The sequence below is a fragment of the Oryzias latipes genome, chromosome 5 (genome assembly GCF_053564925.1).
Source record: "Oryzias latipes strain Hd-rR chromosome 5, Olatipes_Hd-rR_3.1".
Taxonomy (NCBI): domain Eukaryota; kingdom Metazoa; phylum Chordata; class Actinopteri; order Beloniformes; family Adrianichthyidae; genus Oryzias; species Oryzias latipes.
The window spans coordinates 28,854,666-28,870,103 of NC_136241.1; the positions used below are offsets into that span (position 1 = coordinate 28,854,666).

General features: G+C 39.8%; 1 protein-coding gene across 2 annotated transcripts in view; it reads left to right on the forward strand.

Moving 5' to 3' along the window:
• The window catches only part of arhgap46a (Rho GTPase activating protein 46a), a 32,361-nt gene that overhangs the window by 5,256 nt on the left and 11,667 nt on the right, over window positions 1–15,438 (forward strand). For both annotated transcript variants that reach the window (XM_011475391.4, XM_004069221.5), the window contains exon 2: window positions 6,839–7,345. In XM_011475391.4, coding sequence (XP_011473693.1) covers window positions 6,839–7,345 — 507 coding nt within the window. The remainder of the gene's footprint in view (window positions 1–6,838; window positions 7,346–15,438) is intronic.

Sequence of the window (15,438 nt, forward strand, 5' to 3'; positions counted from 1 at the left end):
TTGTGGTGAATTAAACACTGTGTTAAAGATGGAACAAGATAAGCAAAAGTAAACAGCACCTCAAACTGTAGCATTAGCTTTTAAGAGGCTTACTTAAAAAAATCGAATGCCTCTTAGTGGTTCTTCTCATAGTAACTAAGCAAGTTTTTAATAACAGGTTGTTTGTGTAAAGAGCACCTACATAGTTATAAAAAAAGCTAAAAATGAGTTCTTGTATTTATTCTTAAAATAAAACAGCATTCAGTAATTGATATTTAACACCGTTTTTCATTCCACACCTGACAAAATAACAGCTTGATAATACCACCATGATACTACCATAAGCGATTCCTCTATTATCCACTCATTGAGGTGATGTCAACACTTGCTCAAATAGCTGTGGCTCTGTTGTATCAAGACGAAAGAGCTCCCCGCGCCAGTAGTTTATAAAAATAACAGAAATGACAATGTATAGAATTTCTGTCATATATTATTATGGTAGGATTTTAAACTGCATGGGCAAAGTTAGTAACGGGCTAATTATGCAAAATATAAGACTTATAGTGTAAATCATGTTCACTTTCAGTAAGCATACCAGAGGATCCAGCTTTTATAGCCCTGCAAACAGATAAGAAATGTACTCTGGGTTTTTAGAAAAGCACAATAGAATGGGTACAGTATTGGTATATAATGACTGGTTCATTAAAAGGTGGCTATTGGTATATAAAAAATGGTAAAAATGTACATCTTTTTTGCTAATAAGCTGTTCTGATGTAGCTCTGCTTTGACCAAACAGCCATGGTGACCATCAAGACATCATTGAACATATAGGAAAACAGACTTAACTGATTTGACCCTTGACCAGTAGTTTTGGCCTCTTGAAGGTGCATTCACTAGGAGATCCCATTGGTAAGTGACATTAATTTGTATAGCACTTTTCCTACCTTGAGATGGTGCTCAAGTTTTGGGGAAAAATTAACAAAAGGCGAGTTGAGTCAAAACATCGAATGGAAATGCGGCTTTGAGCCTTGAGTGCATGAGATTATAGGGTGCCCTAAGCAAAGCTAAACAGTTCAATAATGTGATATGACTTCACTTCCCAGAATGCCTATAAAAACCAAGAGTCAGGCAGAGGAGTTGATGGGAAGTTTTGCTGTTCTTTATGTGCGCCTCTTCTATCTGCAACAACCAGCCTTTGCAGTGAGTGCAGAACAACAGATGAGTCGAACTTTATTCAGCTCATGTACAATAACTCAAAACACATAAACTGCAAAACAATGCAGTCATTTTTTTAGTTCATCATGGTGAATCACAGTACATCACTCCGTGAGTTGACTGACAATGATGGCAGGAATTCTCCAACAATCCATCAAATGATGCGGCTTCGTAGTTTCCAAAAGTTGTACCTAGACTTTTTGAGCACCGTGTAGCACAGAACATTGATTTGAGGGCAGTAAGCACAACTGGAATTCATAGTTAAGGTGCAATGGATTTTAATTTGTCTCCAATGTCAAATTTTGAGAAAATGTAAGGATATTAAGTCTGCATTATTCATGTCAGTTTTTTGCTAATAGTTTATTTTTTAATTTTGTTTTTCCAGAAAACAGACCAAGATTGAAAAGTATTGTACAGCTGCATTACTCTTTAAACCAGAATGGATTGATTGTGGCCACAGCTCTTCTTATGTCAGTGTTACACTCCCTCAGTCACAGCTACAGAAACTGCTTCCAAGTGTTTAGTAGTCAGTGATCATACTGCTCTTGTTTTACAATATTTAGATAAGCAGGTTACCTAGCAACATGCTGAATAGACTTTGTACATGCTTTATCCATAACCAAATAGATGTCTTTTTTGACAGATGACTGCCTGCATTACATTGAAATGCATGCCTCTGCTTGCTCCGTGGGAGGAAATGAGCAGCATTTTCTGCTTGTTGCAACATTTTTAAAAGTTAAAATCGTGTCGTAGTAGTTTGATTCAAGTTTCCCAACTATCCTCAGACCACTTATTTTTATCCCAGTATCCAAGAAGAAATACTGTTTTAGGTCTTTAAATAGAAAATAACACTTCTGTAAATTTAGCAGTGAGAGTGGACCTCAGCACTTGCTGCTGGACATGCTGACCAAAGTACTAAGGTTTCCTGCGTGAATAGCAGGCACTGTTTGCAAATTCTGCTTTCCCTGGTCAGAAGCAGCAACTCAAAGCAATCTGTTGCTGAAAAAAGGTTTCTGGTTACCTTGAGATTAACTGGCTCACTGGTTTTAGCAAGTTCATCGACGATCCAATTCAGTACAAACCCGGTTTGACTTATTTTCTGAAGGTGTCAGAAATGCCACAGTTTTATTAGAGCATATAGCTGTTTTCCCAGACATTTTTTAAATTATCTGATTTCAAAACTGCTGTTAGCGTTAGGTCAGAAGTCGGGTTTTAGTTATTATTTTTCTCCCTGCCTCTTTGTTTTATCTCTTTGTTTAAATCAAGAACCACAATAGTGTTCAAATTTGTTTGAAATTCAGAGCTGGACAATGACATATGGTTGTCCGTTGCCCTATTTCTAGTGAATGCATTGTCCAGTCCTCCATGTTTATAGCTGCTGGGAGAAGCGCCATTTATACTTTGGTGTGCGCTTTGAACAATGGAGCAGATTCCATGAACTGTGTTCCCGTTGTTTGCCTTACTCTGGGAAACTGCTCTGAGTTTGAGTTATTTTTGAAACTGCCTGTAAATCAAGGTTTGATAATTGGAGTTTTGCTTTTATGGAAAGCTTTTGGCATATTGTGACAAGGAGTATCTCGGGATGTGGGGAGTGAGAACGTGTTTATGGGTTGTGTGTTTTGTCTGTGTGTTAGCTTTGGCGTCTTTGTTACAAAGGTTTTCTTTTGTTTTTTTTCTCTACAGTTTGGCCAGATTTATTTTTAGTTTTATGGAATAACCATTGGCTGCTGAAGCCTGTCCTTGACCCACATGTAAGACGGGTCCTTGTGTCTCATGGGAGAGCAGAGTGTGTTATTACGCAGGAGTAGATTAAAAGGAGCCTATGATTTTTTTTTTCGTTTCTTCATACGTAAAATCTTTAGGCGTTTCTTTGTTTTATTGTTAAAATAACTTATTCTGTGGTGAACATACTGCACTAAGATGATAATGAATATTTGCGGTTTGTGTCAAAAAACAGTTCTTGTAAAAGCATCCCTGATTAAATCTGTGTAACACAGCTGATTCACAGTTTTGCAGCTGCTGCCTTAAGACCACAAAGACCTGTAGCTTTGGGACTCTGGCATGCAGGTCTGCCTCAGCTGGACCGACTTTCCCCTGAAGTAAATCAGGTGCTGTATGCCACAGTCATAGGACTTTCTGTAACAGGTTAATTCTGGGTCAATATAAAACATCGCTGTTGGAGTTTAACTTCACTGAGCTGGTGCTCACTACATTCCAAGCCATGTATGAACATTTGCTGCATGAGGCAGGTTGTCTTGGTTCGTTGGAGTCCTGAGCTAAACTCTCATGTCTGCTGTACTGTTCTGTGTTCTGCAAATTTTATTTTGGATGCAGTATTTTATACTTTGAACAAAGACACAATTTGCTTTAAACTTAGGTTAATCCTTTGATCTAATCCTGATCATTAATCCATTTGGTGGAAATAAAAAAATAAAAAATGTTTTTATGAAGTGGTTTTCTGTTTTTTTTTGTTTTTTTTTTAAATAAAATTATTGTGCACTAAAGCCCCATTAGTGATTTAGTCTCTATTTAATACAAAACTGTCTAATCTTTTTTCTTTGGTCCACATAAAGCGTTTTCTCACAAGTTAGCTATATGGGAACTTCAGTGTCTTGCCCTCAGGCACAATGTGAGGCCTGTGTTGGTCCATGGCTTCTCTAATTTTCTGCTCAAGTGTACCTAAAGGTTTTACGAGCTAAACAATTAAAACACATTTCAGAAAACCGTATTCTTTCGACATCAGGACAGCATGTCTCCTTGCGTCAGAAACATACTCTGGTCACACATATATTTGAGCTCTTTCAAAGGGGATTTTAAACACCAGCCCTATTTTTTTGCTTATCTGGTCATGTCAACAGAGCCTTGGTCAGCAGGCCTGTTCTCAGCTCTAAAAGTTGTTTATTTACCCAATGGGAGCAGTCCATTTGGAGCTGCTGCACCCCGTGCTGTTAACTTTGTCAGCTGCAGCATTCAACGTTGACCCTCAAATCCAGGCTTCCTGCTGTGGTGTTTGAGACACCATTCAGCATAAAAGTGTGTTGCAAATGTTGAATTATTTCCTATAGCTCTGATCTCAGAAAAATGTTTCACATATTATACCACACTGGCATTTTCATAGCTCATATAAATTCTATGAACTATTTCACCTCTGAGGAAGGTTCACCATTTAGAATGTGTCTGATCACAGCAATTGACTTTCTATTGTCTTTATATATGTCCCCTTGATATAGGAGAAAACGGACCACTTTCACCAAGTATAAGAACATTATCTGAAAAACAATTGAATAGCAACTAGCTACTTTTTTGTTCTTTTAAGAGCCGACTCATGGCAAACCATTAGTGGTGTGCTGTGCCGATTGCGCCACAGAGAGTTGGTTGCTCGCTGTCCCCGGCTCCACTCAAACTTATTTTATCGTCAGTTCGTAGACACAGCTAACACTTCTGTGATACAGTAATTGTTTACTTCTTCAGTGACAGGTATCACGTCTCAAGCTCAAAGCACCATTATCAAAGGCGGTGTATTCGCCAATTGAGTTAATTTAAATGATGTACGTGTGAGGTGCCCACGAGGAGCGGGGAGGGTACGGGCTGTTTATCTGCGGAACATGAGCGCGAAGCGTGGCTAGGGATCTGTTGCACTCCTAATTTGTTCCAAACATGAAACGTTTTAAAATTATATTGAATTCCACTGCGATCTGTGATATTTTTAGAGCATGCCTTGCGGGCGCTTTAGGTTGTCCTCGCGGGTGACCATGCGTTGATGACTCCTGCCTTATAACCTTCAAAGAGCCTTTAGGATGACCTGTTGTGCACACAGCCACGGAAATTCAGTCCCAAGATGTTATGTCTTTTTTTTTTACCATTGTGAGCTGTGTAAGATGGAGGATTTGGAATGTGTTTGGTATAACTGTTTTGGCATATCATTATGGGTCCAATCAGTGTTCATCCACTTTGTGACAGTATGAGTTACTGTTTTATTTTAACAAGCTTGACAGAGGGATGTCAGAATCTGAGAAATGATTTCAAACCTTGAAACTCTTTTTGGTTGGAACTCTCAAACCCCTTTTCTTAGCGACGTGTCAACAGTTGTGTTTCTATCTCATTTGAAACTAGGGAAAATAGAGAAACCAAAACCATAAACATGATGAGTTCTCCAATGTCTTGGCCTGGTGTGAGGGACCGGACCAGATTGCTCCTCAGCAGACATCGCTGGGCTGCATGGACAAACATATGCGCAAGGCCTTTACATTGTCTTCGTCCTTTTTCTATATTTACCTGGCTGTTATATCCAGGTGTGACGAGCTGGGTTTGCTGCCTGGAAGTAAAACTTTTCATACTTGATGAACAGGTACACCTCTAGTATTTCACTAAAGGCTTTGAGGTTAAATCTAAGAACAGGTGTTGTTCTCAGTGAAGTGTAGTCAACAGGATGACTGTGTAAATCTGGGAAAAAATTTTGGCACCACATTCCGCCGTGTCTATTTCTGAGGTCGAGTGTAAACAGAGTTGGTTTGGCAGGAGCACAAGGAACATATGTTTGTATTTGGTGGCCATTCTTGACACTCTTATCCATGCTAAGCCTCTTTACCCCTCTGATCATCCCAGGTAGTTTAGACAACAGTTTTATTATATACAACCATGACAAGGAAGAGAAAAGCTTTTCTGTTCTGAGAAAGCTGGGAAAACATCCAAACCTTGAGCAGATTCTTGTGACACTAATTCCCGCTCAATGGCCCTTCTTTGCAGAAATGCTAAGCAAGAATTGGTTGGTTGAAGGCCGTAAGAACTGATAAAACATAACCTTGCCAGCATCCTCAAGTGGTCATTACGAGAGAGAAAAAGGACGTTTTCCGTGAATGCAGAGATGGGGACACCTGCTGTGATGCGGAGCCTCAGTAAAAGATTCTTTTTGGCTGTTTGCTGCAACCTTCTTCCCACGTAGAATGGATGGCACATCTAAGGCCTGAACTAGATCAAAGAGACAAACTGAACTCATTTAAGAGTAGCTTGACCTGGTTATAAAGCACTAAGAAGACTCCAGTTCTTTATAGTTTTTTCCCCCACAAAGTAAATGTCTGAAGCTTATTCTTAGAGCATAGCAAAATTTGGCTTATTTGTCTTAGATGTGTTTTTTTCTCTCTTTTTTTAAATTCTCTACCATTCTCTCTATATACCCTTCCTTCCTTCACAGTCTCTATTGTTTTTGCATATGTGTGCTGAGCTGGCACTCTGACTGTAGTTAAGCCCTGTGGTTTGTGTGTAGTAGTCTTCTAGGCTTATGGCTCTCTTTGGGGGCCCACTGATTCCATGCCTGCTGTCCCACTGTGTGTTTCCACCTGTCACCTTGTACAAGAAAAACACACACTAACCATCACTTTTGCTGCCAAGAAATTATGACATTGCTAATACACATGAGGATGGTTGCAATGTGGAGAACACAAATATTTAACACAAATAGTTTGTTGGAGGAAGTTGGCATAAACAAAGCGCTCAGCATGTTATACCGTGCAAGCTGTATTCAAATGTAGTAATCAGGTGTAACTGTGACCTTTAAGGTAGCATTGTGTCTTGTTAGTGAATTCCCCTTTGATGCATTCATCTAAAAGTGACGCCTTACCCTGTGCCTTTTTTCCCTCTGCTCCAGCTCTGATTGGGTGGAGATCCTGGAGCCGCGCTCCCGCGAACGCATGTATGTGAATTTGACAACGGGGGAATGTGGCTGGGATCCACCTTCAGGTGTTCCTGTTCGCCAGGCAGACGGTAACCAGTGGTGGGAGCTGTTTGACACCCACAGTGGCCGCTTCTATTACTACAACTCCACTGGGCCCCGTACAGTCTGGCATCGACCCCAGGGAGCCGACATAGTGCCCCTCTCCCAGCTCCAGGCCATGAAGCGATGCAATGAGGCCAAACGTGTTGGAGGGGGCGACGAGAAGCACCGCCATGGAACCATAGGGAGTATCGGCAGTCCCGGGAGTCAGGAGATGCAAACTCCTCTGCCTGAGCAGGAGAGTGATGTCCCTGTAACCAGAGTCCAGACACCCAGCGCAGAAAATGCCAACTCTGAACTGGAACCAACAGTTGATCTCAGATCAAAGGGAGATGAAAGCAGCCTAGAAGACAGCAAGGACTTCAGCAAAGACGCAAACAGGTGAGTGTTAGAAACTAATGCTTATAGATAAAATGTTGGTAAAAAGACAATCTTCAGTTTTGTGCCTCTATGCTTCATCCAGTTCAAGGCTTATTGAAGTAAATTCAGCGGACAAACTTTGGTCAGAGTTTTGCTTGGTGGACAAGACTTGCATGTGATTCAAAAGGCAGATCATTTAAGAAATCTTAGCTTAAAGGGGCATTTTGAATAAACTACTAACTGTCATAATGGCAGTGAAAAGTGGTGTCAAACTGGGACTGGGCAGAAGCAGCATGTTTGTTGCGTTTGTTTGGGACGGCATACTAAAAATGTTGGCAACTTTGCTGAAATGTCAACCAGTTCTGTCAGTTAAAATTAACACCATTGGAGGTTAGCTGTAATGCAACCAAAACTGGATTTAACAGACTCTTTCATCCATGTCCTCTACACAGATTCCAGTGGCTCCAGTTACTGGAATAAAAAGGATTAAATGTTCTGGTCATCACAGAGTCTCCCATGTTGAGTTCCTTATACCTTTTAATGCTTTCTTTTTGGCGAGTTTGTAAAATTGTGTTGAGTGTGACCATTTGAATCAAACTCAGAATTCTTTTTGTTTTCCTTCTCCTTTATCTGAACTCTTCATATGTCCAAAGTTTGCATACAAGCATACCAGCTATTTTGGCAAATTGCTCCCAAATGGGAACATGGTCAGACACATTAAAGAACACGACATTTTCCCTCAAGCTGGAGTTACTGGTGCATAACAGGCCCTAACAGTGAGTCATTGAGACACCCCGTCATGTGCTTAGGGTTGCGGCTTCATCTAAACCACATCTCGTCATTCCAAGTCAAAATTCCAGACGTGCCACCTTTGTTTCCCCAGGCACTTGACCACCAAGGACATCTCAGGGTCATTCTGTGTGCTGACCACCATCTTCTATTACTCAGATCCAATACTCATGTTATTTTTCTTAAAATATATATCAAATTCACTATTCATAGAAAATGAATCCATGGGAAGCATGTGATAGACTGGTTTATGGTTAATGACACACAGAACTGCCACATTCCAGCTGCCTGTGAGCAAGGCAAAACCTGCATGTTTTCACTTGGTCACTCTCCTTAGTCGCTGGTTGGATTCTCTTTTGGCCATCTACATCCTAAGTGCTATGTAAAAGTGGAGAAGAAACTAAGAGGTGAGCTGTAGCTGTTGGATGATACTTGGACATCATTGTGCCTTACGTTTGCCGTGTGCAGAGAGAGATTTAACACTCCTTTTAGGGTCCCATACCAACTCAACCTTTCCCAGAACCTTTCCTGTCTTTTAGAAACAATGGCCAGCTGTGTTCCACAAATGAAGGGTGAGCACTCTTTAGCTGACATGGTTTTGATACCCCACTAAGCCATATGGTCCTTTTACATGTTCACCCCCCCCGTCTCTTAGCAGGTAATTAGAAACCACGATAAATTGAGCAGATAAGGTGTCAGCACCAAATGGATGAAAACAAACTCAGGATATCTTTTTTTTTTTTTTTACTCCAGAAGGGGTCCAGTTTATTGATAATGACAAGTAAGAAGGAGTTGGGATGTTTAACTCAAACATAGTAGTTGCTCAAAAAAAAGATAATTGCTGTAGCTTACAAATTTGCTTGATTCTCTTTAGTGACAATTCCAGTAATTACATTTTATACTTTATAGATTGCTAATTTCCTTTTTTATGTTCCTCTCTGTTTTCTTCCTTTTTCTTCTTTTTGGAGAGAGGAAATGTTATTTACTTCTGTCCTAAAAACAATGCTGTTTTTTGGGAAATGGGTACTAATAAATTCTTTCGATAAATGGTTTCTTTTTGTTTTTTGAACTGTTGATAAATGTATTAATAATTTCCTTTACCCACACACTTCTCTTTGCACATCCCTTTTCGTGTCCGTGTTTATTTTTGTGCATAGTTACAGGTTTTGTTCTCTTTAGGATGCTTGTATTTCAAACTAAGTGAGTGCCAAATCTGTAATTCATTAGTTAGGTCTATCATGTGTCCTAGGAAATGTTTGTACTTAATGCTTGTACAATTTCTCTGGTAAGTGCCCATAGTTTAAACAGTTAGAATATCTTTTGCATGTTTTGGAGGAGTAAGCTATTGTAACTTTATCTCTTTCTATAGATGATAGGTCTTGCATAAGCTTTTGTACCTTTGTATTAAATATCACGTAACTTAAAAATGCATGTGTCTCTACTAGGCCTGCACAATAAATCGCAAATTTATCGTTATCGCGATTTCAAGCTGTCCAATATCCATATCGCAATAAATGGTTAACCTTAAATGTGCTAAATAATCTTATGGCAGCTTGAACTATTTAACGAATCGGAGAAATCCATTTATGCATTTGACCAATCAGATGGAGCCCTTCAGGTTGTGGACCAATCGGACGGAGCTTTTATGTTAGATGTTGGCCTCCTATGTAGACCAGGGTCATTTGGAGAATAATTTAAGATATTTTAACTCTTATTTAAACTAAACGGTTGCAGTGAAATGAAAATGTTTTTGTTGTTTTGATATTTGTTCAAGTATCGCAAGTTATATCGTCATCGCAATACTGATCACTAATATCGCATATCGCAAGTTTTCCTCATCGTGCAGCCCTAGTCTCCACATTGATAACCAGACTAGTGTGGACGGGATTGAAATGAGAAATGGGATCTCTGTGTGCACGTTTGGCCTGTATGCTGGGTACTTTCAATTATTTTAAAAAGACTTAGTGTGGTTTGCCTCATTGTCAGCATTTTTGTCTCCTGAATAAACTGGCCTCAGAGACTAGTTGATGGTTACGGGGAACAAAGCCATCAGTTAAACCTTGTGGTCCCCATAGGGTCATCATAAGACTTTCTCTTAGCGGGAAGTAAATGTATGTTGATGGAGGAACGTGAAACTTTTTGGATGTATGTACCCTAACATTTGTTACTAAAATAATGTCGCTGAGCGCTAGCATTCAGTCAAAAACAGTCTTGTCATATATTAGACAATTAAATCTTGTCTTTCTTGAATATCTGCCCTTTGTTGAATTACATATAGACAAAGATTTATCTTTACTGAAAAGATTTGTTTTTCTTTGGACATATCGAGAGGTCAAAGGAGAAGTAAAAAAAAAAGAATTCTGAGTTTGATTCAAATGGTCAAAGTCAATTTTACAAACGTGCCAAAAAAGGAAATGAAACTCTAAGGAATTCAACGTTGTTTTCTCCCTTTAGCAAAGCTCAACAAAGAGACAACATAAGCTTTTCCATGAGCGAAATGATTTCAGCCTTCTGATGAAATGTTTGTTTAAAATTCTACAAAAAGGTGTTGAATATAGATTTCATATAAATGGAATGCTAGTAGGTAATAAAAAAACATTCATTTTCTGTTTTTAAGGGGTTATAAGGAATTTTTTTTGGTAACCCATACTGTCAAAAACAAAAGTAAAAACAAGACTCAAAAAAACAACTTTCCCTACTATGAGTAACGGGTATGTGTCACAGGTGGAGTTTATTTAGGAAATAAGAGTGTCCTATGGGCACATAAAGCTTTCAAATGAATCACACACTCTGATTGTGTTTACTGCAGGAGCTGAGGTCTTTTATCCTTTTTATCTCCTGCCACTCTAAAGCAAAACCACATTTTATACACACTGGAAGAATTTTTTTTTATATTCAGTGCTACTCATTTTTTCCAGGTCTTCAAGGCTGTCGTTTTAAGTCTGCCCGTTGCGAGATAATTGGGAATAAAAGCTGCCTTAAAAAATTTGTTTTAAGCTTGTTATCCTGAACTTTGTTTTGAGTCTGTCTTATCACATTCCACTTCCAATGCTGTGTTTTACATAATTGCAGAGTTTATGACCTTTTCAAAGGTTGATTGCAAAGTTGCAGATTTGAAATTTGGTTTGGAAAACCTCTATTCAAATGTCTTCTTCCTTTATTATTGGCTATGTCTGAAAAGAAATCAATCAATTAATATTCTGTTTTGCTGAAAAAAAAATCAGAACAGCTCTTAAAGCACTGTCTCTGAAATCCATTGGTTACTCACTTCATCAGAGTATGCGTTTATGCTGAATAATGTTTGTTAAATCCTCTAATAAGACAGAGTTGTTTGTTACGATAGTGTTCTTTCTTTGGTGTTATGTGTTTTTCCTTCCATTTGTCTTTTCACAAGTGTCAAATAATTGTCAGACTTCTCCTGAATAAAGGAATGCAGCTAAGCTTTTAAATTCCAGAGAACGGTCTCTCTGGAATCTCTTTGGGTTTCGTCTTACCCTGTTCTTTGCGACCATACTGAGCATCTTCTGACCCAGTCCAACACTCCTCGCATGGGGCCAGCCCGGATATGAGACCGATAGACAGGCACAGCTGTCAGACATGTTGGCTCAGAGGAAGAAGTTCATCATTTCAGCTGCCATGGGACAGCTGGTTCTCTGTAGGAGTCTTAGAGAAACTGGGATGCTTTGCCTCAAATTTGTAATGGCATTTTGTTATGTTGCTTGATGTTTTTGTTATGCTACACTGCCTCTAGTGATTCCTCAATCGTTTTTTTTCCTCTAACCAAAGGGTTTCAAATTCCTGTTCTTGACAGCCAGTGTCTTGTGGGTATATCCCTGCCCAGCCGGTGATTACCTGGATCTGCTGTGTTTTGTCGAAAGTACATTTTCAAGAAGGGGTTAGCTGGCTTACTCTGACAATATTGGGGTAGCCCTTGCTTTCAGGACTGAACCAATAGTTGAAACACATCAAACAGTCTGAAACATCACAAAGTTCGCTTTTGGGCCTTACATGTACTGACAAGATATTTTCCAACTTTGGGGATTTGTACTTAATGCGTTTTGAGCTGAAGAACTCCATTTACGTCATTTATTCCCATTGATTCACTTTTGCTGTGGGTCCTCTTGATAATCCTTTATTTTATCTTTCATTACTTTCCGTCTCCGAGACTTTGCATGCTAGCCTATGACTATCAAAGAGAGGGATTGTAAATGGATATGTGGATGCGATGCACTTTTGCTCTTCTCTGTTCAAGGTGTCTTACGTATCCATGAAAGAACTGTTGTAAAGAAACTGCAATCAGTAGCACATTTTTAAAAAAAATTTTAGCAAGTTATTACACCACCCCCCAATGATAATGATTCCATTTCTAAAACATCAGTGATCAATTGTTGTGCATAATCCCCTTCTTAACCTAACATTCAACACCTGACATGCAGCCTACTAGCAATGCAACACACCCTTTCTAAACAACTTTCTGTGCTGATGGAAGGACACCAAGCCCTGTTAAGGATTATATAATTTGGAGACTGACTGACCTGAGGGTATATTTGCCTCTTTTTCTCTTTTCCATGATCATTACTGTCCTTGGTAGTGTCATGAGGTGTCTCCATGACGACTGAACAGCCATGCATTGTGCATGGCTCCCCGCATTGTTTCAAAGGCTTCTGAAAAAGCTCAGAGGAATTCCTGCCTTCGCCCTCATTCCCTTGCTGCATTCTCCCACGACTAATCCCCACCCTTCTCATTTACACACACTCACACTATCCAGCTCCTTCACATCCCCCGCCAAAACCACCACCGGCAATGGCCTCTTTGGCGGTTGTAGCGGCTGTTATCTGTTTCTGTTTCTTTTCTTTTAGATGTTGAACTTTTAGGTACTTTTGAATCTTTTTTTGTGCAGTCAGTTTAAAAACCTTAAATGTAGATTTAAGAAAAAAAAAGTTGTTTTACCCGTCATTAGTATGATCAAAAATCTTAAAATCTTGCTTCCAATATATTGGGCCAGTTTTGGCAAGGTAGACAAACTGAAACTTTGCCTAGCATGACTGCAATTATAGCATGACTACAACAACTAAAAGGGCTCCATTCAAACCCCGAGCTGTGCCACAGTTCTCAAAACAAATCTGTTTTATTATCACGTTTATATTTCAGAGAAACAGTCTGATAATTAATTAGGGGCAGGCTAGCAAAAAGGTCGAGGCAGTTTTTTAACGTACCACTCCAATCATCTTTTGATCTATTTGAAAGCTTTCCCGGTGATCTTTTATTTATGATTATGCCGTTTTTAGCCAAAATCTAAAGACCCGTGTCGTTATTTATGTCAGAGTTCTGCATAGTGGCATAAGTTAATCAGAAATTTGCCTCTGACATGTGGGCAGGACTATTGGGCTACGTTCACACTGCAGGGCTTAATGCTCAATTCGGATTTTATGAAAAAATCCGAATTGTTTGCTAGACCGTTCACATTTCCAAATAAATCCGAACTTTTGTGATCTCCAGTGTGACCGTGACACGACCCAAACGAGACCCGCATGCGCAGAAGCCAGAAGAATACTCAACGGTGAACGACGTCACTTGTTTGCGGAGCAGATGTCAACAACAGTGTTGTCAAAAGCGGAGCTCTTTTTGTAATATTAAATTTATTTTCACGAAGGAGCAGCACAATTACAATCTTCTCATTTTAAGAAGGCAATGGAGTCGGGATCGTCTGTACCCACTGTTGTGGAATGGAAATGTGTATGTGTTGGGCCCGCGCGCCCCGTGTGTGTGTGCAAGCGCGTGCCGCGATAGAGAATAGGGGGGGGGCAGTGTGGGCGCGCATTCATGTTGTGTGTTACGGAGGACGGTAATAAAAGAAGGTTTCCCCCAAAATAAATGCTATGGACTCTTTATCAACCCGTTCTGGAGAATCTAAGGATCAGAACAGGGAGGAGGAGGAGGATCGCCTGGGTCCCCTGCGCTTCTGAGCACGGTGGAAAGGGGAGAAAGAAAAAAAAGTTATCGCGGTAAAGGTTCAACACCACGCTCTGCCATTTATCTGGAAAATTTTTCAAAAACCGCCCAGTTGCAATAAGAGCCCTGGAGTTTGGCCTGAAAAGAGCGATCAGCCCAAATATTAATCCAATCGGGGATCTCGCTTCCCTTCCACTGACTGCTCTCAGCAGCATCGTCCACCATGGTTGATGTTTACGTTCTCGTTCCCGCCTACTTTAACGCAAAATGATGACGTTTGTTGCGTGTCGATGACGTACAGTTCGGAATCAAGTCGCCTGGCCGGTCAGACGGCGGTCGCAATTGAAAAGAACGGCTACAATTCGGATTCAGGACGGCAAACCCACGGGGCCTGGGTCGCAATTGAAAAGATCGGATCTGTGTCATTCAGACTGTCATGAAAAGATCGGAATTGGGCCGCTTAGGGGCAAAAAATTCGGAATTGGGTCGTTTCAGCCTGCAGTGTGAACGTAGCCTTGGTGCAGAAGTAAACCATCACTCATTTCCAATTATCCCTTTGTTTACACTCTCTCCCACTATATTACAGTCCTGCACAACCCCAAGCTAACATTAGTGGTGCAACAAAAATGGCAAATAATATCAGGGCTATCCAACCGTACAGTTTTGTGCCAAATGCCAGCTTAGTTTAAGAAAATGAAGACGTAGATGGATCCATTTATCTGTAAGTCGATGCATTGGAATAGAGCGGTACAGGGAGCATGTGGCTTACCGATGGTAATTGTTAGGTAGTATGCGTAACAAATACAAGATTTCTTTTCAAACTGCTTTTTTTTGTCTGCTCCTAATTCAATCATATTTGAATAAAGAAACTCAAACACAAATTTAAATCTTAATTTGCTTTATATATGTCCTCCATCATGAGAAGAATATTACAAGAACATGTTAAAAACACAATTTTCGTTGAAGTTGGTCTTTAAATCAAACATGAAGGAGAACATTCTAGTTTTCCCAGACATAAGGATATCAAAATATCTTGTATATGAATGGGAACATTTAATGCAACCATTTTCTACCCCAGTATTGACATGAAGCATTAAGCATTTCCTGTTTGCATTGAATGTTGGGAAACACTCCAGAAGACCTCCACTGACAGGAAGTCATGGACACTGCTCAGTCAGGGTCAGTCCTCATAAAGTTTGTCATCCACCCAACAGAAATCCTTTTAAAAAGATTAAGAAACAAATAAATCATTTGTTTAATCTTGATTTAATGAGCTACTGCATTACCATTGAAACCCTATAAAAGAGCTCTGATTTGTTTGTGATGTTTTATGTGTGAAATCTTAATTATGTGAGCTGCTGCTGACATGGCAA